The sequence below is a fragment of the Microcebus murinus genome, chromosome 10, assembly GCF_040939455.1.
Source record: "Microcebus murinus isolate Inina chromosome 10, M.murinus_Inina_mat1.0, whole genome shotgun sequence".
NCBI classification, from domain to species: Eukaryota; Metazoa; Chordata; class Mammalia; order Primates; family Cheirogaleidae; genus Microcebus; species Microcebus murinus.
The window spans coordinates 38,888,955-38,914,149 of NC_134113.1; the positions used below are offsets into that span (position 1 = coordinate 38,888,955).

The 25,195-nt window shown below is 33.6% G+C and overlaps 1 protein-coding gene across 1 annotated transcript in view; it reads right to left on the reverse strand.

Annotated features, from left to right (window-relative positions):
* Positions 1-25,195, reverse strand: part of LOC142873353 (neuron navigator 3-like) — a 572,217-nt gene that overhangs the window by 34,029 nt on the left and 512,993 nt on the right. The window contains exons 3-4 of the mRNA XM_076007151.1: positions 16,676-16,793; positions 15,998-16,050 (exon numbers count right to left, since the gene is read on the reverse strand). Coding sequence (XP_075863266.1) covers positions 15,998-16,050; positions 16,676-16,793 — 171 coding nt within the window. The remainder of the gene's footprint in view (positions 1-15,997; positions 16,051-16,675; positions 16,794-25,195) is intronic.

A 25,195-nucleotide genomic window follows, 5' to 3' on the forward strand; every position in this document is an offset into this window, starting at 1 on the left:
TTTTCTGTTTTGTCTACTGCTCTCTCCCTAGTCTAGAAGTATAGTATAGGCAATCAAAACAATTGCTGAGGGAATAAATGAACTACAGCAAGGAACAAATAATGTTTTCATGCCTGACGCATCCAAATAAAAATAATCAAACCGTAATTTATGTATTTATTTTTTTTATTTTGGCATATTACGGGGGTACAAATGTTTAGGTTACATATTGCCTTTGCCCCACCTGAGTCAGGGCTTCAAGTGTGTCCATCCTCCAGATGGTACACACCACATTCACCTCTCCTCCCCTGCCACCTGCCCAACACCTGATGAATATTACTACTATCTGTGTACATAAATGTTGATCAGTTAATATCAATTTGATGGTGAGTACCTGTGGTGCTTGTTTTTCCATTCTTCAGATACTTCCCTTAGTAGAAGGGGCTCCAGCTCTATCCAGGATAATACAAGAGGTGCTAGATCACCATTGTTTTTTGTGGCTGAGTAGAATTCCATAGTATACATATAGTGAATTTTATTAATCCACTTATATATTGATGAGCATTTGGACTGTTTCCACATCTTTACAATTCTGAATTGTACTGCCATAAACATTCGAGTGCAAATGTCTTTTTTATAGAATGTCTTTTGTTCCTTTGGGTAGATGCCCAGTAATGGGATTGCTGGATCAAATGGTAGTTCTACTTGTAGCTCTTTAAGGTATCTCCATATTACTTTCCACAGAGGTTGAACTAGTTTGCAGTCCCACCAGCAGTGTATGAGTGTTCATATCTCTTGGCATCCATGCCAACATTTATTGCTTTGGGACTTCTTGATAAAGGCCATCCTCAATGGAGGTAAGTGATATTTCATTGTGGTTTTGATTTACATTTCCCTGATGATTAAAGATGTTAAGCATTTTTTCATGTTTCTTGGCCATTAGTCTATCTTCTTTTGAAAAGTTTCTGTTCATGTCCTTTGCCCACTTTTTGATATGATTGTTTGATTTTTTTCTTGCTGCTTTTCCTGAGTTCTATATAGAGTCTAGCTATGAGCCCTTTTTGGATGTGTAGTATACAAATATTTTCTCCCATTCTGTAGACTGTTTGCTCTGGTGATAGTTTCCTTGGCTGTGCAGAAGCTTTTTAATGTGATCAGGTCCCATTTATTTATTTTTGTTATTGCTGTGACTGTCTTTGGGGTCTTCTTCATAAATTCTCTGCGTAGGCCAATGTCTATTGAGTTGTTTAAACATTTTCTTCTAGAATTCTGATAGTGTCATGCCTTATGTTTAAGTCTGTTATCCACCATGAGTTGGTTTATGTGAGAAGTGAAAGGTGCCCTAATTTAAAATACTATTAGTAATCAGATCCATTGTATCTAGTGAATATTGACTCTTCCAAGCTGACTTAGTTCTATGGTGTCCTAAGCTTTTCCTTTTTAATACTTATGCTCATTTCTACTGGTGGGAACAAGCATGTCTCCTGTGAACTAAAATAAAATTTTAAGGCTCACCCTCCATTGGCTGACTAAATGGACCCTCTCGTGGTCAAAGGAATATCTTAAAACTAAACTGCCTGCCCGGAGGAAGGAGCTCATGCCCCCCCTCCATTCTTGGGGACATCCTTTATAACCCATTGACAGGCCTAAGAGTATGCAAGACAAACCTACAGGTCCTCAATTTATACAACAAATCTATGTCTGGTGGCTTATCTCTGATAACAGCTCCTTATGTTAAAACACTCCAAGCCTTTAGCCAAAGCTTCATGTCTTTAACCAATTACAAGCCAAAGAATCTTTAAACCCACCTATAACCTGTAAGCCTCCACTTCGAGGATGTCCCACCTTTTTGGGCCAAACCAATGTATGCCTTCCACGTATTGATTTATGGCTTTATCTGTAACCCTTGTCTCCCTGAAATGTATAAAACCAAACTGTTACCCAGCCACATCGAGTCCACTGCTCAAGGCTTCTTGAGCATGGCTCTGGGTCATGGTCCTCAAATTAGGCTCAGAATAAATGTCTTTAAAATTATTTTACAGAGTTTGGCTTTTTGTCCGTTGACACTCTTCTTACATTTACCCTGATATGCTCAGTACCTCATACCATGTGGGGCACAAAGTATTATAGATGCTTAATTCATTTTTGTTGACTAACTGGATGAATTAATAAAATAGCACATAGTATCAGCTATAAACTCTAACAGATTTAGCCTGGTATATGCCCCAAAGCTTAGTTTCTGGTCTTTTGCTTTTATAAGGTCAGGGAAGAAAATACTTTTTCTCTGGAGTAGAAAATATGTTGATGACAGTAGAAAACCAAAGCTGGAAAACTTGTGATAATTAGAAATGTCAAAGGATTACTCAAGTTTTAAGCTGCTAAGTAAATATGTAAAAATATCAATATTCCATAAATACTGAAATTATGTGTGGTAGAAACTTACCATTTGATGTTGAGGAAATATGATTGAGGAATTAATGAGATGTGGCTCATAAGAATTTATTGTATCTCCCGATATTGTTATGTTAAAACAGAAACAGGAATTTGCAGGGTTTTGTCCTGAAGGAATATGTGAACTCTTAGTTCGCCTATCAAGGGCTGCCTCGCCTTGGGAGGGCTTTCAAAGCTCTGGTGTGGAGGCATTCCAGGAGGCTTCTCGCTTATGTCAGGTCTGTGAGCCTTCCTGTTCTTGAAAGGCAAGACAGGTAAATATCTGGCTCACAGGATGGGAGCCAGAGACAATGAATGGCCTAGGCAAGAGACACACCCCTGCGGTTATGAGCAATTTAGAATGTAGAGATGGGCTTCCTGCTTTTTCCTGACTGTCTGCCTTAAGTCCACAACAACTAGATCAAAGAAATATAGAGCCACTATACCTCTTTGTTATTCCTCAGTTAATTGGTAGCTATCTCTTAGAACTTAGAAGTTAGTCCTTGAAAGACTTTGTAACTGTTTGTTCACCTAGATAGATTAGAGTTTGTTAGAAGCTCTTTGAAAGGAATTTTAACCCCAACCCACAACCTGTTACTATGTAATTGTGTTACCATGGCAACTGGTAATTGATATCTGTGATTATAAAAACCTATGTGATTCTAACCTCAATGTTGCACTACTGGCGGAGGGTGGTGCAGACTCCTGAGTACCGTTGATTTCTTTATATAAATCTATAAAACTTTACCTTCTTCTCTGTATATTCTTTTATTCTCTCTATTTCCTATTAATTTCTTACTCTCTGTGGCTATTACCACCTCAGGGACCTGGCTACCGTGGGGAGAAGTAGCTGATCTCCTCGCAGCCTGTGCACACCGCAATTTTATTTTGAAATGAATGGAAATAAATGATTTCAAAGAGTTCTCATGACTGTGGGGCCCATAAAAAATGATCTCACCTGACATTTTCAATTCTAGAAAATGATATGTGGGACAGACAATAATATGTTATTTCTTAGAAGATTCAGTGAAATTGTCCATATAAAGCACTTAGCACAATACACCAGACATAGTATAAATTCAATAGCCCAAGAAAAAAAAATCTATGATTATTATATAGGTTTTAATACTAATAGAGGCTGACAATGGCATAAAATGGTATCATAGCCTCTTTTGCTTTCCTAAGAATTACCCATATTATATTAAACTTGCTTCCCAAACTGTTAAAACAGTGGTTCCTAAAATTTGTTGCACATAAGAATCAACTGAGGAACTTTTTAAACCATAGATGCCCAGTTTACACCCCTATCAGTTAAATCAGACCATCAGTGGACAGGAGGCAGTTATCAGTACATTTTATAAATCCCCAGGTGATTCCAATTTGTAGCAAAGACTGGAAAGCACAACTTCAATCTATCTTCTTCAAAGAAAGTAACTGCATATAATTTCATTTTATTTCCATGTGGATGCAGGAATTGCACTGTTCAAATATATAGTAATATATTGTCTTTTGCATATTTGGACCATGATACTATATAATTCATGTGTTTTACATTTTATTCCTGTAATATTAAAATAAAAATCTCCCTTTATAGCAGTAATACAAAGAAATTCATTTTGTGTTCTGTGGGCACCCATTTCTCATTTGGCTCAGGAAATAGTCACATCTGCAGCTTATGGACAATCACTCCCAGGATTTTTACTTGTCTATTATTATATCAGGCACAATTTCTTGGTTCATTTTTTCTATTTGTGGTTTATATTTTATTGGCATGAAATACCTACTTTCCCCCTCTTCTCCATGCTAAAGTTAAGCATGGATAGATAACTACAAAAATATTGACCTTAAAATTAAAAAAAACCAAAAACAACAAAGTTTCTAAGCTGTTGATCCACTCATTATTTTTAGAAGTATAAAAACACATGGGTACATTGTGCTTTGCTTGAGGCTTTTGTATCTATCAAAATACTTGATGTTAACAAAAAGTTCTAAACAAAAACACAATTTTGTTAAAGTAGCTCTTTACTTTAAATGGAGTACTGTATATATTTTCTTTAAAGGAGAAACTCAACAAATTCAACAGAATTTGGTCCATATTTTTAGAACCAAGTAGTTTCTATTTGTATAATATGAGGTCATTAAATATGAAATGTCCATTTTCAAATCAAAAGTATCGTTTATTATATCTCAAACAACAAGCAGTTCAATTAATCAAAGTTTACAATTAAACTATTAACACATTTTGGCCTTCTTAATGGTAGCTTGTTTATGCCAGTAGCAAAGAAGCCTGGAGAGCGAGTGGCAATGAAATCACCAAGGGCATTTTCCACAGCTTGTGGAATATTGAATATTTTTCCTTAGAAGAAGTGGTCCAAAGCCTGGAAGAAGTGGGTGTTGTGGTTTGAGCACCACTGTGCGACATGTGCTTGAGTGTTGTCTTGCAAGGGGATTGGCCTGTCTCTATTGACCAATCTCAGCGGCTTAATCACAAGCATCCTCATCATTTGGCCTAACTGGTTGCAATAGACATCTGCTGTAATGGAATGACTAGGATTCATGATGCTGTAGTGATAATACCAGCATTGGACCACCAGACAGACACCATTAGATTCTTTTGATGAATATTCAGTTTTGGACTGTGTTTTGGCACTTCATCTTTATCTAACCATTGTGCTGAACACTTGTGATTGTCAAGAAGAATCCATTTTCCATCACTCGTAACAATACAGTGTAGAAATAATTCACCTTTATGTCATGACAGTAAGAAAGGCAAACTTTGAGAAGATTTCTCTTCTGATACTAGTTTAATTCATGTGGTACCCATCTATCCAGCTTCTTTATCTTACTGATTTGTTTCAAATGGTTCAATATTGTTGGCATAGTAACATCAAACCTTGCTGCTAATTCATGCATAGGTTGAGATGGATTAATTTCGACTACAGCTTTTATTTAGCTCATCATTATCTACCTTGGTCTCAGGTCGCCCACATGGCTCATTTTCATGATAAAAATCACCAGAACAGAACTTCTCAAAACATCAATGTATGGTGGTTCATTAGCCACATCCTTCCCAAACACTTCATTGGTATTTCAAGGTGTCTGCAGCTGCATTGGTTCCACAATGGTACTCATATTTGAAAATAAATGAATTTCTGACTTATCAATGGTTTCACAAAAATTGCTGTAAAAAATTGACACATAATCACAAGCCAAGACACACACAGTTTGAAAGACTGAGGATGTACCTTCACAATAAAAATAAAACAAGACATGTCGAAATAGAATGTCAGAAATATCAACTGTCAAACTTAGTACTTCAAGAAATCGGACATTTCATACTTAATATCCTAATAGCATTTTAAAACATTACTATTGTTGAGTACTATAAAATAATACTGTTTATTTATTCATTCTAACACTTATTATGCTTCTTTTAGGCCTGAAAATGTGCTCAGTGCTGCAAAGATACATTTTAAGATAGAGCCCTTATATAATATTGTCATGACTATTGACTGGTTTCCAGTATTTTTGACTACCCATGTGGCAGCCCATTTTTCAAAAATAGAAATTTATCTGTTTATTTAATTTTATAGTTGTCCATGTATCTTGACTCTTGCATACTTACTAAATCTGAGCATATCTATTAATAATTGCTAAATTACAAATTGGGTTTCAAATGAGGAAAGGAGGAGTTTTCTTTATCTAATGAAAAGTCAAGACAGACATCAGTATATTTGTACTATAAAATTTTTGTAAACATGAGGGTTAACATGTGTTCTTGACATATCAAGCACAGACCATGTATTAGAAATACTGGTATTTGTTTTCCAGGTTTGAATGAACTCTTCAAAAAATGTAGTGGTTTTAATTAGCACAACACTTTATTGAACTCATACACCTTAAGCTGTGTTTTATGACAGCCAACCTTTTAGCATTTTTTACTATAAAACTGATATAACCTGTTTCAGGAAATGTAACTGGATGCAAGTTTAATAATATTAACAAATTAATACTTTGTATATTCACAGACTTTTTTCATATTTACTTATGCATTATTTAATTAAAATTACAGTTAGGTACTAAATATCTTTCTATGATTAATATCTACCTTATAGTTTTGATTAAATCTAAACCATGGCACAACACTTAACATTGAGTGACTAATGCATTCAGTAACTACTGACTGTTTATTATGTGCAAAGCACCCGAGCGGATGGTAAAGGGATATAAAAATGAATTATAATGTTTTTGCCTTTATGAGTTTGTAAAATGGCTGAGGAGACAGAAAAGATTCATAAGTTGTCATAACACAAGGCATAATATAATAAATTTCAAAATACAATAACAATACCATATAGCAGCAAAGAGAATGAAGTTTTCAATTTTTACTACATATCTGGGAAGGCTTCACAGAAGTATGATTTAAATGTCAAAGCTAAGTTATATTTTGATAAGACTAGACAAGCATCAGGAGAAGGAGCAGGGCATGCCAACAAGAGCAACTACAGAGAACACTGTTCACAAGGATGCTTGAGAATAGATCATACCAGTTCTTACTTTCTGCAATTATGATTAGGAGCTGACTTTGACCTGGAATTTTAAAGACTGTTTTGCCCCTTGGACTCAACAACTGCTACAATATAAAAAGCTAAATAATCATAGACCAGCTAGCTGGAATAATACCTTAAAGACATTTCTTTCTATAGAATAAATGCATCTGAGTTAGAACATATCTGAAGTACTAGATACTGCTCTTGTGAATCATATATAGAGAATGTCTAGAAAAATATATCGACAACCTAATCCTAAAGTTTATATGGATAGGCAAAAGACCCAGAATTGCCAACAGAATGCTGAAGAACAAAATTGGAGGAACAACACTACACAACTTCAAGATTTACCATAAAACTACAGTAATTAAGACAGTATAGTATTGGCGAAAGACTACACAAATAGATTAATGGAACAGAATATAGAGTCCAGAAATAGACCCAGATAAATGCAGTTAATTAATCTTGACAAAGAAGCAAAGGCAATACAATGGAGCAAAGATAATCTTTTCAACAAATGGTACTGAAACAACTCGTCATTCACATGCAAAAAAATTTAGATACAACACCAAAGGTGTGACTCATGAAAGAAATAATCAACAAGCTGGACTTCATTAAAATTAACTTCTACACTGTGAACAATACTATCAAGAAAATGAGAATACAAGCCACAGACTAGGAGAAAATATTTGCAAGGGATACATCTGTTATTCAAAATGTACAAAGAACTCTTAAAGCTAAACAATAACAGAAAAACAACTTGATTTTTAAAAGTGAGGCCAAAGGCCTTAACATATACCTTACTCAAAAAATATACTGATGGCAAATAAACATGAAAAGATGCTACACCTCAGATGTCATCATAGAAATAAAAATTAAAGCCACAATGAGACACCATAATACATTTCTTAGAGTGGCCAAAATGCAGAACTCTGAGAACACTAAAGCTGGTGAGGATGTAGAGCAATAGGAACTCCTATTCATTGTGGGAATGCAAAATGATTTAATACTTTGAAAAACAGTTGGTAGTTTCTCACAAAACTAAATGAATACCATATGATCTAGCAATTGCACTCCTTAGTATTTATCCAATGGAGTTGAAAACTATGTTCACACAAGTACCTACACATGCATATTTATAGCAGTTTTGTCCATAACTGTCAAAACTTGGAAGCAACTAAAATATCCTTCAGTAAGTAAATGGATAAACTGTGGTATATCCAGACAATGGGATATTATTCAGCACTAAAAAGAAATGAGCTATCAAGCCATGAAAAAACATGGAGGGACCTTCAATTCATATTAGTAAGTGAAGTAAGCCAATCTGGAAAAGTATGATTGTACCTAAATGGCATCTGGAAAACAGCAAAGCTATGAAGATGGTAAAAAGATGAGTGATTACCATGGGTTGGGGAGAGGGAAGAATAGGTAGAGCACAGACGATTTTTAGGATAGTGAAACTACTCTCTATTATGCTATAATGCTGTATACATTTCATTATATATTCAACCCATAGATGTACAATATCATGATAATGATGTATCAATGTAGGTTAGGTTCATCAATTATAAAAAACATACCATTCTTTAGGGGATGTAGATATTGGGGGAAGCTAAGCATATGTGGGGGCAGAGACTATATAGGAAATCTCTGTACCTTTCTCTAAACTTGCTGTGAACTTCAACCTGCTCTAAAAAAATAAGGTTTTCAACAGAGGAGGAGGAGAAAGAAGAACTGAAATCCAATGATCTGAATTCCAGGCCTTACTCACTTGTTAATAAGTCTAAAAATAATCTGGCCTAGAATAAATAGACATGAGTTCAAACCCTAATTCTTCTACTAACTAAATAGTGGATGCAGGTAGACTCAATGCGGCACAGCTCCCTTGCAGGTTTGCTGCGATGACTGAATGAAAAGTACAAGGAAAACATCTAGCACTGTACTGTACATCTACATGTACCACATACATGTATAGTTGACATTCAATCAATAAGTGAAATCCATAACTGATGATGACATTGTTGAATTTTCATGTCCATCTCTGAAATTCTAAGTAATGGCTTACTAGTATTTCTTGTTATATTTGAAACATGTCTAATACAAGTAGGTGGACCATATGATTTTTCAAAATGTAAGGGATGTCAACTTTTTGTCTGTGTCTATCCACACAAGTCAGTTTAACTGCATTCATATTAAATCACTTAAATATAATTTCATGAAGCAATTAGCTTGGGAACATCAACTAAATTTCAAATAATTTATCTGATCAAAAATAGACTTCAAATGATGGTAACTGAGATCAAATGAATAAGAATTTTCCTATTTCATTTCCTTTTTCTCTTTTTATAGAAATAGTTTAAAAAATATAACTATTTAACATCATAGAGTTTTAAGCTGAGAGTATCGCAATTCATATTGAAAATAGCCTATCTTAATATATTACTTTATAAACTAGGATTACTAAAATTATTCTACTGTTAAATATTTTACCATTAATAATTATTATATAAGTGACAATTTTCTATTAAATTAGGGGGGGGGCATTGAAAAAGGTGAAGCAGTAAATTCTTAAAAATGCCAAATTATTCAGGGTAAGAAAACTCCTAAAATTATAAAAATATTGTTACAAAATATGTCTTCTAATAGTATGCATGATTGTATTTTGGTTTACTGGGATACTGGCCAGTAGAAAACAACTTATAGCATTTTAAAGAAAAAATTCAGGATAAAAAGCATGTTAAATAGTTAAGAAAATGGTCAACATTCAAATATGTAGTAGAAACATTAACTATATTTGCAATGGTTATATATCCATATATAAATCTTACTAATGTTCCTCAAAAATTTATATTCTCCACAAAAGTGAAGAAAAAATGTATAATCCAAATCAAAATAAGTTACTTTATTCTGATTTCTATTTATCATATAAATTATACAAACAAATTTAAATGTTGATAACAATAAGAACATTTAAACTACTTATTCATTAATATTAAGTTAATGCAACATTGCATCCTTATGTTTTTAACTGTTACTTAATTTCTGAATCCTAGGCCAAATAATTCCCATATCAAAATAAAGTCCATGTTGCTGTTGTTTTTCTTTGTAAATTGCACAACACATTTTAGGAAATATCTTTCCTCATACTGGCATAAAAACAGTTTCAAAAAACTATAAGAACTGAAAACTCAAATATATTCTAAGATAAAATACTGAAGAGAAATCACAGTCTTTGGAGTCTTTTAAAGTCAACGTAGCAAATCAGAGTTCCAACGGACTTCAGAGTCCATCAGTCAAATTTCTTCATTGCAGAAATGAGCAGATGCCTTGCACATTTACTAAATTATTTTTCCTAAGTCACACATTCAGAATTAGAATTCTAGTGACCACTGTACTTTCAATTGACAGACTGCCTCTATGCCTCTATGTTATTTCAATTATTGCATGTGAGCTTTATTAGTATATGAAGCAACTTGCAGAGACAAAATCAGTTTTAAAAATCAGGATGATATTTTAAGAACTTAAATATAAATTTCCTAATACTAACAGTTTATACTTATTCTTACAAAGTTTGAGCTTATATGAAAATAATAAAATCATTAAGACTAGACTCAAAGTAGAGATTTTCATTTAGTATTACTTTAGAGATCAGAGCTAAATTTGTAGTAAAGCATTTGTCTTCATTAAAGCTATCTTTTTCTAGCCATTCCAGAAGATGAACAGTTTCAAAAATGGCAGGGGATCATGTGAATGGACTAACTTAGCAATATTCCAGTCCTCTGAGTCATAGTGCTAGAATCCTGCAGTATGCCATGTATGAGATTTTATTAAACCTTCAAGAGCATTCCAATATTTTATCTCTTCCCTATTTGGTTAGGAACCTCATCTTCTTAACTTACCTAAAAAGATCCTTATAAAAGAGCTACAATTACCAGCAGTAGCTGAAAGAATTAAAACTTTAAAGGACAGAATATTGATAAAAGCACGGAACACTTTTACTATCAAGAATAGTTTCACTCTCCAGATAACTTTGAATTATAGATAAAGATGCCGCTGAAATCCATAACCGTAATTCTTTTGGAAGCTACAGCCTTGTGGTATATGCAATCATACAGGGAAGACTGGAACCTAATTTTTCAGCTACTAGTAATTAAATAAAACAATAAGAGGCACAAGCATTCCCAAAATCCTCATATCAGCACATGTTAAACAACATATATGATATGATAGAAAATAATGTTGAGGGTTGTGGCTGAAAAACAATTGAGATACCAGGGTGAAGGAGAGGAAAGAACTAGGAAAGAGGAAAGACAAGCTGTGAACCACATTTGCCAGCAACTTAGCTGTGCCATATAGTCTAATACTTGGTTTGCAATTATTTCACATAATCAAATGTCCTCATTCCTTTGTGCATCTGTGAAGATCCTTAAATATCATAGTCTATTTTAAAATAAAGAAAAAATTGCTTTCAAAACAACTTTTACCCTACATGTCTAACATTTTTATCTAAGAACCTTGTGCACTTGTGCCTTTGCATTTCAAATAAATGTTGGGCATTTTCTCCTGCTATTTTTAATCTGCTGGGGATTCTGGACATTCCTGGTATTTATAGTTTACTAATTTATTTCCTTATGTAAGCTCGCAAAAGTTGTGGCATGCAGCATATATTTTGAATCCTGATACCACCCACCTAGGAATTACTCAACAGGTGTCTTCCACATTAGTAACTTCTTCTTTGGATGTGGTTAAATATAGTATTGACTGAGCTCCTACAGACTAAGTTCTGTTTTTCAGGTCCAGTTTTGTCTAAAGCTCATTAAAGAAAAATAATCATGATTTTTAAATGCAGAATAAATATAAATCATAATATCTCAATAATTTTTCTGATAAAAGGACAGGTTCATATTTTTCTTCAATATGTGTTCTTTGGACCATGCTGGAAAAAATTATTGTTGCAATAAATACACACATATATACACTTGAATTTCATTTATTATAAGGTCTGATATATATGTTCAAATTTTCTTTATTATAAGGTAACAATTATAGAATCCATGGAAATAGCACATTAGTATTATATAAAATTCTAAAATTGTTACATTGATTTGAATCCCTTTAATTTCTATTTAATTCACTTTTAATTACCCACATTTCACCCAATCATTTCCCGTTCTGACATGACACAAAAGCATATATATTCCCATTCTTTTCCAATATTAAGTCTTCCACATGGACTTCAAAATTTCCTTCTCTTCTACTTCCTTTAGGGCTTGGTATTATCACCTCCCCATTCCCCTAGATCCTTTTCTCTCCCTCTATTACTTCCTCCTTCTCTCCTTACTTCCCCTATTGCAAAAACTCCCCGCTATCCTACCTTCTTTTTAAGCTATGTATTTTTTCTTCTCTGTTCAATGGGACACCATAAGAAAGATTATTCATGACTCAAGGAATATCTGCATTTCTCAGTTACTCTTTAACACGCTATCTCCCTATAGAAGACGTTCACATACAGGTCATCACTGTCTGTTTATTACCAGAACTAACTTCCTGATTGCAGTATGCTATTTGGCTACATAGCACGTGACAGCATCTGCCACTTTCTGCTCATCTTACTCATCTTACTTTGCCCTAACTTGCTGGGTTATTCTAAGTACCCTAGCTTCAACTATTATATCTACCCTAAGGAATAACAATCCACATCTGTGACCTACTTTCTTAATGATGGTCTCTTTCCGTTTCTGCCTCCTACCCCTCTATCACATAAATATTGATATTTCCCAGTATGAAAACCTCAGCTTTCTTCCCCTGTGACTTCACACAGAAACTTTTGTAGGATTTTATTCTTGTCTATGGCTTCAACCCTTATCCATGTACTAGGTATATTATAACCAATAATACCCTCCTCTGATCTTCAGAAACATATGTCTAATTGCCTTAAGTTACCTCCTACGTGATGTTTCATGTTAAAATATGAATTCATTACCTTCCCCCGTCCACATTTTTAAGCCTGTTTTCTCCCTGTATAATAATTATCTTGTTTAATGATAACTGCTCACCTATTCAGGCCAAAAAACTGGGACCATTTTAACCTCCCTATACACTCTATCTCCCACATCCAATTGCAGACCAACATTTACTTTCTCTATAATCCCCAGAAAGCATCTAGGGTGATCATTTTTAATATTTATATCAGATCATGCTCCAGCCCAGTTTAAAAGGCTTCCAAAAGCTCCCTATCTGATTTAGAATACCATACAAACTTCTTACTTTGGCTCTACGGTATCAGGCTTCCCTCCTCCTCTCCAAACACCTCCTCTTGTGCTCAAACCACAGTAGTCTTCTATCTTTTCCTGGAATACACCACACTCACTCCCTTCTCAGTCCTTTTATTTTTGCTTATTCAACTCTGTGGCTGTTAGTTATTTAAACATTTACTCCTCTGATCCTGATCAGAGGTGTTCATTTAAGTGTTCTTATACTTGATACCTTAAGTGCTTAGGAAATATTAGGTAAATATGAATTACCTGGCTGTTACAGAAATTCAGCAATATATTGCAGATTTATACCACAAAAGAGAACTTCTCAAAGTTGCAAAATTATTCAATAATGGTTATCAAGTTTGAAATTTAAGTAAAGATAATTTGTGATTAGAAATAGTAGCAGACATAGTGTTATCTTACCTTTTGTTATTAAACACAAACAGCAACCAAAGGCCACAAAAGATCAGATATACAAAAATGAGGTGGTCAGAGTGGTGCTATGAGTAAGGATAGCACTCACAGTTAGTAAAGCAGCACCTCCTGGTGTTATGCAACAAAGAAACTGGCAACATCCTGTTTGGAGTAGATACATGAAATTCATAAGCCTAGTCATGCTGTCATAATTCTTTTTCCTCCACTTTCTTGTCTCTGTTAAAGTCTGGAATTTGTATTCATTAATAACACAGTGCTAAAGTAAATTCTTAAGAACAGAGGCAAAATAATTAAACCCAGAAAGTTACATTTATTTTCTTATGTATTCTTCTGAATTAATATATTGAGGGCATGCCAATTGCAGAATCAAAATTCAACCACATCAGAAAAATGAGAATCCAAGTCATTCTTACTCAAAATTCAATGTGATTCCAACTCATACTTTTTGGCTGGATAAATTACCTTTTTCATAGCATTTGCATTTCTCAGGTTTTGGTCTATTTTTTATCAGAAGCAGAAATATCAATATAACATGCATACTAGCTATTACATGGTATTTGGAGGCTAACAGGATTAAGAAGTAATAAAAATTATCAGAGAATCACTCATGAGAATATTTTCACTGATTTTTAGAATCTCGAGGTACAGATTTTTCAGATAAATATCTAAGGATAGTGTCTCTGTTATCTACACTTATGAACTTTGGAGATTTTTTTTTTTTCTGTAATCAAGTACAAGCTTGTCTGTTTTTTGAATTCTCTGTAATCAGAATCAAATTGTAATGGTAGCAGAGCAGGTGAGAGTTTCTAGATTTAGTAATGTTTTATGGTATCCAACAACTCCCATGGTTAAAATAATGAAAGGCAAAACCAACAGTGTTGAGTTTATGAAACATAATATATGGTTTTCAGGGGCTATGGAGCTTTTTAATTTAAAGCCCCGAAAATATTTTAACAGGTGTTAATTCATGCATATGATCTTTATAAAGTTTGAAGTAATACTATTCTGTATTGCATTTCAGTTTTGTTGAAAAACATGGTCACATACATCTATCTCATTATGACATTTTAATAAGGATTCATTTTACAAATGAGAAACTAAGGCTCAGAGAAGCTACATATTTTTCCCTACATCACAGAGCTACTACTGTAGCAGGATCTGACCACATTCTAATTCAGCTTGCTCTCAGTAAAACTTCAGAATACAGCTGTAATTAATTCCAACAGAGTCATGTTTGTGCCTAGAGTAATTAGATCAGGAAGTTTCCTTAAAACTGAAATATTTTATAGAGAACCTTTCTCATACAGTGATTTTTTTTCACAACAGCTACAGAGTTCATGACATTATAATAGGTTCTAGGAGTGCTTATTGGGGGAAAAAAAACAGACATGCTAGTTAATCACTCTTTAAAAATAAATTCCTTTTATTATTTTGGATTTCATTCTTCTAACATTAAGTAAAGCAGGTCAGCAGATTTTAAAAGTTCATAGTTTTTTTTTTCTATTCTTCCAAGTTTCTGACAACTAAGAACTCATTAAGTTCATTTAAAATGCCTAGTCTGTGCTAAAAAGAGATTTTAGGGAAGCTTCATCTTGAGGAATTTGGCAATCATTCCTGATTATATCTCCTGATGGAACTTTAGTTAAGGCATTTTGTATTTCAGGTTGTCCAATAAAATTAAGTTGTGTCTTTTTAATTAAGAACGGGATTTTTTTTATCTCAGCAGTTTATCAATCTGTAATTTTATTATAAAACATAAAGCTTTACTAGTTGGTAAAGATAAGAGATGGCTGAGAGACAGGCAGACTTCCACATTGAGAGCTTTCTGGAAGAAGCTATAAATCATATCTCAAAATCAGTCACTGCTTAGCAAACTTAGAACAGCATGCCTTGAAAACTATTTCCAAAAGTGAAGAGTTCAAGTGTTTACACTGGACTTTGTTATGAACACAGAAAATACTATTGATATATTTTTAAAATGCACATGGCAAGTTTTGTTCTTCAAACCAGTTGTTCAGATAAAAATACTCCACTGAGAAGTGGAAATGGAATTTACTGCTATTAAGACTAGTGTTAAATTATCCAGAACATCACAACAATAATGAAAACAAGGGCAAGGATCTAATAAAACATCTGGAAATATGTTATATAGGAGTCACACTTATTCAACTGTATTGATACTATCACATGGATAAATTGCACCTACAGAAATACATATGAGAGAATGTGATCAAATGGTTAATTAAACAAGCAGGAAAACATGCAGAAAAAAATCTAATTTACAAATGCAGCTAATTCTGGAAGTGAAGATAAGCATTATATATTGAGAATAAATATGATTCTTACCATCTGAGACTGACTTCTAGGACATCCATTGATATCTTCAACTTTTTCATTTGCTAAAGCCAAGAAATAAAATAAAAGAGAGGAAAAAAGAATGACATGCTTAAGCAATGAAGTGAAACACACACACACACAAAAAAAAGACTTAAAAAAAAAATAAAAGAAAAGCAAGCAAAAATGCTGCTGCTACATTTACTCAGTCTCCCAAGCCATGTACACTTGTTAGCAGCCACCAATTCTATATGCACAAATCAGGCAAAAAAAAAAAAAAAAAAAGTGAATGAGAAGGAAGTTACTGCTAATTCTTTAGCCCGCACCAAATGACTGCTGACATGAAACCTTTCACAATTGTCCCTGCTGGATCAGGATACAGTTTCAAGGAATCTCAGAGTGTATGAGTTGTTCCAGCTAACGAAACGCACACATGGGAGACATATGGTTTAATGAAGCGCTCATTTCTGACTATTTAGTGTATGTAAAAATACAGTTATAAGTAGTAAAAGTATGGCCAAACTACCTTTTTCAAACACCCTCACATAAACATTTTAATTAAATCAGGGGAGAGACACATTAATCTCAGAGATACATGAACTAATTCAGTAGGCATTCCACTTAAACTGCATTTTACCAAAGAGAGAGGAGCAGAGACTTTCATGCTTTCTATCAGAAGGCAGGTCTTACCAATGATCTGGATGATTTCTGCTAGGAGTACTCCATCTGCAATGTCTTGTTGCAAATCCTTGATCAGCCGCTTGTGGCCCGATTTTGCTAGGTAGTGGTTGGCCCAGTCAGTGTAAATCTGTTGAACAGAGGGAGGGTAAAAGTGAGATGGGCTGAGAGAAAAGAGAGACAATAAAAATGCTTAAGACAAATGTTGGATTCAAAGGGAAGCTATTCTGGATCACATTCCAGTTTAAGAAGTCATAGCTCAAAAGGAAATAGTTGCAAAGTAATTTTTAAACAGCTTTCCCCACCACTTATCTCTCCTTTCAAAGGGGGATGATTCACTCTTTCAAAATCAAGGGCTAGTCATTTGTGACAAAGCAAAACTCCCTTCCCCGATGACTACTGAGGAAACTCCTGATGCAAATCAACTGGGGGTTTCTTTCTCTTTCCCCTGTTTCTATCATTTTGAAAATAATCCTGCCCATCCATTAAAAAGGAAGCCACCTGGAGTGATTTATACAGAAACTTTACTATAAAAATCTGTGTTTTTCTGAAAAGACTTTATTGAATTTGTCATATGAGATACAGTATCTGACAATATTTTGGCATCATTTTATGAAATAATTGCAAATGCCTTCCTGTCTGAGATATTTTATTTGGACTGTCATTTCCCATTTAAGCCTCTTGAAATGTGTTTATATGAGAAAATAGAGGCAGTAAATGGAGTTTTTACATAGAAATTACAATACAGAATTCAGAAGTGGATTGTAAACCACAGAGTTGACAATTTGACAAAGAATAGAAGTGACTCTTCAACAGCAGATAATGATATAAATAAAAGCTGAAACTATACAAACATTTTACAAAAATAAAATGCTATTAGTTTTTTGAATGTTATAGGAGACATACTAATGTAATGTGATGTTATGATAAGGTAAAAATAAGCACGAAGACTTTTCAATTTCATAGGTGGCATATACGGATATATTAGTTTATCAGAAAAGGCAGACTATGATGTGATATAATTTTTTATTTATACAAAATAAAAAAATTTGAAATGAGAATAGATGATGGGAAATAAATAAGAAATATGCAGGTAAAAATGTTATTAGAGGCACTGGAATTAGAATTAGGAATAAAGTAGAACCTGAACACGCAACTGATAGGAAGGACCGTCTTTGTACAGGACATGACTTACAGAAAGGCAGAAAGGCAAATAAATCTATGATACAGTTGTAAAATCTGAAATTAGGCTATGGTTGTAAGTATTTAACCTCTTAGCTTCAGCTGAATGAGTTGCAAAATGTGTGGAAATGTGATCTGTAGGATTATACTATGAATTAATTATAGGATTTTAGTGAAGAAATTAATGTAATTAAGAATGATATTAAATTAATCGTAATTTGATATTTGGTAATTTTTGTAAGAGGGTCATTGAAGATTTTAATAATGAACATTGTAGCCAAAGCTTCAAATATGATTTATTTCTGAACATCCAAAGCCAGTTTTCTTCAACTGTCTTTATGAACTGCAATGTTATGAACACAAATGTCATCCCATGTCATAATTATACTTCAGGAAAATCAGGATAATTAATGAGATTACATTTACCAAAGGACTACTTAGAAATTTCAGTACAATTATATTTATTCTTAATAATGCATTTATAATAATTTAAAATAATATAAATCAAAGATATCGTGTCATATTTCACATTTATCAATATTAATTTTATTGTCTATTATATAATAACATGTATTATTTGAGGAACACACTATAAGGTTGAAATTTCACTTGACCAAACATTTATCTTCTTTTGGTGCCAGAGTCTTTTCATCTGCAAAATGGCAATAGTATCACTGTCTACAGACGAGATTATTGTGAGGATTAAATGAATTTATACTTTGAATCAAGACCTTTCACTTAATATATATTTGTTAAATGTTAAGTATTACTATTAGCTCACCACTTTAATATAAAATATATTTACATTAAATGAAAAGTTTATGAATATTCTGAACCATTATAATTGTCAAATCATTAAATCTTAGCTATCCATCCAAATGTAGTTAACATAACTAATTAAGTAAAACTGCTGCAAGTTGTATTGATCCTTTAGCTTAGTCATTTGCCCTATGATATTTCTTTCATAGTGCTCATTTTTCATTATAAAATAAGAGGGTGAAATCAAAGGCAACATATACAGCATCACATTACTTTTTTGCAGTAACCATCATCATAATAAGATGTATTCTGATTCCACATAGAATCCTAAATTTTTGTTTTTGATTTTAACTATGGACAGTACAACATACTGCCTTTGTCTATCACAGTAAGCCACTCTTAAACTTTTAGCCATTATTTATTCTAGTATTTGATGAATGGTTTATAAGAAACTTACCACTCAGTTATATAATTTTTTAAATATTTTTGTTATTCTGTACACTACATTGAGGTACATATGTTTCGATGGGATAAAGAAACTTATCTTTAATAAGTACTAAATAATTAAAGAAATGGAGAGAATTAACAAGAAAAAAACAGCCTCTTCATTCAAGATAAGAGTCTATTTAAACAGAAAGACACTAAGCCATAGCCTGATTAGAAAATATTATAAATGTAATCAGATGTTTGCAAAACATTAGCTGAGCTGGCTTTAACCTTGCATCTATTGAAAACATTACATTTTCCCCAACATTCAGGCAGTAGCATTACATTTCTATAAGCACTACTCCCTGGTATATTCAAATTAATTAGCTTTGCAAAATCAAATAGGTTCTCCTAAGCCATAGAAGACAGAAATTGTGTTGAAAGCCAATGATTTCTATGGCAATAAGTAGGCTTCTACATCTTAGAAAGCAATAAAAGAATAAGCACATAAAGTTAAACCAGAAATCATATATTAGGGAAGAATGACCAGTGACGTTAGTATTTTCCCTGCAAAGAGGAAAACTAGTACTGGGAAGAAACTTGGAAGGAAGAGGAAGTCCTGAGAACAGACCTAATGAGTCACCTCTCCAGGCTGTTTCAAATTACATTTGGACCAGAGAAGGGAATCACAAAAGCACAACATCCAAAACAACAATATAGGAAAACACCCTATTTTTTCCCCTAATCCTCTGGGAGGTATATAGAATTACCAGAGAGAAAGCAGTGATCCTAGAGCACTTGAAATCAGGACAGGAAGGATGCACACACATGGTACAGAAAAGCAAAAAGGGCAGAGAAGATGTGGACAGGTTATGATAACTCAAGTCTGCCAGATATAAATTGCAACACTCATCAGACAGCAGTCTTGGTGGGTACTATTGACAATGAGCAAGATGTGTCACTCTTGGTGCCATGATATTTTATGTACACACCCGCCAACCTTCCCCAACCTATAACTGCCTGGGGAAAAGATGCACAAAGGAAAAGGAAGAATCTGGAACTGAGTCAGCTTTTACCTCAAAGACTAAGTTTTAAACCTGAAGTGTTTGAGTTACTTTGAATTATTACAGAAGAAATAAATTTTCTCCTACTGTATAAAAATAGATGCTTGAGAGGTAAACTTATACATGTTTTTCAAAGCTATAATTTTGTTCTCCTCAGTGTCATGACTCAAAATGTCAAGAATGGTAGGTAATATTGGACAAAGAAGATCAGAAAATGATGCTGTAGGATTAAACTATAATACATGCTACTTTTAGTCATTTCAAAAAGTTGATCACAGACTGAATCTTCATTTGCTTGCTGTTACAGAACTTGTATGACCAAGAGATCCCTGGAGTCCAATCCCATGACTCTTGCAGACCTTCTAGAAATCTCAATATTTGAGTGTCATGTCACACAATTATGAAACAAATCCACTAAAAGCTTTTGGTGCCATCAATATCATTAATATCATTACAATACATGTAATAAATCCACCAACTAGTTGGTTCACCTCAGTTAATATAGTTCTCAATTTTACATCAAGGTTAATGCTGTTTATGAAGTTTTTCAAAAATTTTGAGTTTGAAGGTTGATTTAAAACTGAATATTAATGAGTCAACAAACTCAGAAAATCAGTGGATATTCTATGAAGGCAGGTAAATTCTAAAGTAAACATCAAATGAAGTCAGATAATTTCCTTTTTTCTTTACTTCTCTTGTCCAAACTCTGGCCTAGTTCTGTTAATTCTGTCTCCTTAATACTTCTTGACCCTCTTAGTCCATTGCTGCTTTAATTGCTCTGACTCAGATTCTCATCATCTTTCACTCAAATTGCTCTAACAGTCCTAGAAACAGTCTCTGAGTGCAGGGAGGCTAAGAATTAAACTGTTCTATACATCTGTGGTCTCCAACATCTGGGAGGTGGACCGGTACCAGTTTGTGGCCTCTTAGCAACCAGGCCACACAGCAGGAGGTGAGTGAAGTTTCATTTGTATTTAGATGTTCCCCATCGCTGGCATCACTGCATAAGCTCCGCCTCCTGTCAGATCAGCAGTGGCATTAGATTCTCATAGGAGCACGAACCCTATAGTAAACTGTATCTGCAGGGGACCTAGGTGGCGCACTCCTTATCAGAATCTAATGCCTGATGCTCTGAGGTGGAGCTGAGGTGGTGATGCTAGCACTCGGGAGCAGCTGCAAATACACATTATCATTTCAGAGAGGTTTGACTGCACAATAAATATAATGTATTTGAATCACCTCCTCCCCACCCCTGGTCCATGGAAAAACTGTCTTCCATGAAACCTGTCCCTGGTGCCAAAAGGCTGGGGACCACTGTCATACACTACAGCTAGTGATTGCTTTAAAATGAAAATCTAATCAAATAATTTACTAAAAATCATATAATAACTCCCACTTAACTTCAGAAACAATTTTCTTATGATGTCAATTTGTTCCATTTTTAAAAGGGAATTGTTTTAAGGAAAAATGGCAAAAGAAAAAAAAAAGAAAAACATAGCTATGAATGTTATAGAAGAATGGCTAATGATTGAGGAATAACACATAAAAGCTTGAGTTCTGACAAGCAGAAAGCAGGGAAAAGCATATCCCATGCAGAATATACAGAGATAATGCAATCTACAGAGGAACAGAGGTATGAAATAGTGTGCTGAATTCAGAGAATTCTGAATAATTCTATTTGGCCAGAGCATGGGGAAGGGGCACATGGAAAAACTAGAAGGAAGAAGATAGGAGTCAGGTAAGGGTGAGGCATAGAGGAATCATATATAAAGCTAAGAGGGCTTTATTAAAATTTTAGGTGAAAATTTATTTTAAGGTAAGGGACATAAATATGATAGGTATGCCTCTGTTTCTAAATTCTATTTCAGGTGCAGCTATAAAGGATACTTTAGGGCAAAGAAAAACTGAATAAAAGGAGACTGCTTAAGAGGCTGCCATGTTGTAAATGATAAAATAAATATTTTCTGCTCTGTAATCTACTAGAAAATTATCCTCAGGACAACAGGAACAAAAAATCAAAACTCAAACTCTATCTTTCATGACCACAGTATATGAATATGGAAAGCAGATGAGAAAATGATACATGATTTGACAAAGACTAGTAAAGGAAGATTAACCCCACAGGAGCCTACAAAGGGACATATCAGAGCAATGTAAACAGATTTTCCCACAGAACCCCAGAACAGCTGAGACAGTGTGAGCGTCAGATCAAATCAAAGATGGGATGAACCAGACTCAAGAATTATGTGACTACTACTACTTCTCATCCCATCAAGAGCCATAAAATATAGACTCAAGCAAAAATCCAGATTTAGGATTACCAAGAAGACAAAAGGGAGAAGGCATGAGAATGAAAACAGAAGAATTAAATAAAATCATGAATACTGATGTTGAGAACCCAGCAGCTGACTTCTCTTTATAGTCACCTTCTCCTTCATCAATATAGGATTCTATATCCCCCACACTCATTCTAGCCAGAAAATTAAAAAATCCATCTTTAACAGTGACAATCCCTAAGATCAACAGACATTGACATTCATGGCACCTGGTGAATCAACCAGCTGGCCATTGGATGGCCTGTAATGACAAACAGAGGACTAAGAATTATGCACACACACAAGCACACAAATAGTTTCCAAGTAGCTACTTATTCTCTCACACTTGATACACAGAGATATAAGGGTTACCAGACATTTGATGAAATTCTCAAATAAAATGCAAATACCAAAATGGAGAATTAGAACTCAGAATAAAGTATAGACAAAGCCAAGGGAAGAAGAGAACATTAAGAAAATTATAATTAATCCTCTAAGCTAAAAAGGAGATGTTGCATACAACAGAGGATGCAGAGAAAAAAGAAATCATAAATACCTGCATACAGACAATGCACATGTACACTTATCTCACACACACACACACACACACACACACACACACATACATATACATTTGAAGACCTAGGGAACAAGTAAGACATTTTACAAATTGAAAATATGATAACTGAAAGTTTTAAAGTTAAAAGACTGAAACATTAATTTGAAAGAATTTATGGGAAAGTAAAGCAAAATGCAAAAGGATGGGCAATAACAAAAAATAGCTGCATATTAGAGAATAGATTTAGTAAGCCAAATAACAAAGAAATGTGAGTTACAAAAATAAAGAGAAAAAACTATCAGAGAAAATTATCAAAGTGTTAGGCACAGTTAAAAAGATAACCATTGATAATAATAATAAGAGATAAAGAAAATATCCTAAAAGCTTCAGGAAGGTGTGGCCAAAAACATATCAAAACAGTACAAGGTAACTTCAAAGGATCTGAAATGATAATGACATCAAAAGTCTCTACAGCAACATTATAACCTGAGGATATGGAGAAATTCCTATAAAATTCTATAGGAAAATGATTTTCAATCTCAAACTCTATACTCAAACTATCAAACAAGTAGGAGAGTAAAATAAAGATATCTCATACAAAAACATTCTAAAAGAAAAAAAAAATACTTTCTATACCTCCCATATAAGGAAGCTGGTAGAAGTAAAAATAATAGAATACAACAAACAGGTGATAAAATGTAAGAGGGAGGCTAAAGTCTTTTTTCCAAGTTGATGACAAAGGAGGCTCCAATCTAACGACCATGTAGCAGACCTAGAAAACAACCGTTTTAAATGGAACAAAGAAAAATGATTCTAGGACTACTGATGCCAGGGAAAGACTAGAACTGATATATTAACTGACAGTTTTGACAATGACAAAAATTGTACTAGTATGTACTCTCTAGAGTTGTTGGAAAAGAAAAAAAATAATTTTTTAACTTAGATGAAAAATAAATTACGCAAATAAAAATGTGAGATAATTATTATTAGTTCTAGATGAAAGAAACACAACAAACTTTATTCAAGAAAGGGACAGCAATCATAAGATAGCACTTGGTCTGCCAGTGAACAACATTTACATGACAATAATTAAAACCATATGAATTTAACTGAAAATTATAAAATAAGTATATTGGAGGTAGAGTTAGGAGAAAGGACAATATTAGGAGCTGAGTCTTCATCTCTCATCCTAAAAAGTCAATAGACCATCTCAAAATTGTTAACTTAATATATTACACCATATTATTTAGAAATATAAAAATAATGACCATAAGAAACTGCTAAATGTGTGGAAATTAGTTTCTTCTATTGGAGAGAAGGTGCCCGGTGGGGAGATCAGAGGATTGCTCTTGTTTGTTTAGCTATAAAACTTCAGACATCATTTCACTTTAATAGTCCAATAACAAGATAAAATATTCTTTAAAAAATACAGTTATTGAAAGTCTGAGTGAAAGATGAAAAGGCCTTAAACCAAAGGTGTGGGGATATAAAAGAGGTCTATTTAGGGAGTAGCATCAGCAGGAATTGAAAGTAAAAGATTTGGTTCAGGGTGGAGAAATCCAAATTTCTTGCTTGGGTTAGCTAAATCTCAGTGTCTCCCACTTAGTAGATACTCACAAAAGTCTGGCATATAGCTTATAGGGTCATCAACACATAGTTCATATAAATGATGCATCCAGAGCTATGCAACATGGTAGCTTTAAGAGACTACTATGAGAGAACTCTAAAAATGCCTTTGTTTTTAGGTTTTCAAAAAAATACATATCTCCTTATTTTTTTTAAAATAAAAGATTTGATTTAGTTGCAAAGAATAAAATTTCTTAACTACCAACATATTAAAATTCTGGTCCATGTCATATATATTACTAATAGTACATTCCACATGAAGAGATTGTAAGTCTTAAGAAAAAACTACATTCACATGCATAACTACCATTTCTCAATATTACTACATTTAACTTTTCAAGTTCTTTGAGAGTTATTTTCTACCTGAGAAGGCAATAAACCTTGGCATGCTACAGTATTTATTTTGACCATAAAAATGGATGGGACATATAATCAACATCAACCTCCTAAACTGTCATGTATTCAATCCTACCCATCCCAGTGATCCTTCTTTGGGACACAGACACTAAATGCACCCCTTAAGTTTCAGATTTTGTTCAAACTGAAATTATATTATTTTCCTTTGCAACTACATTTATCTCTTTAAATTTGTAGCCACATT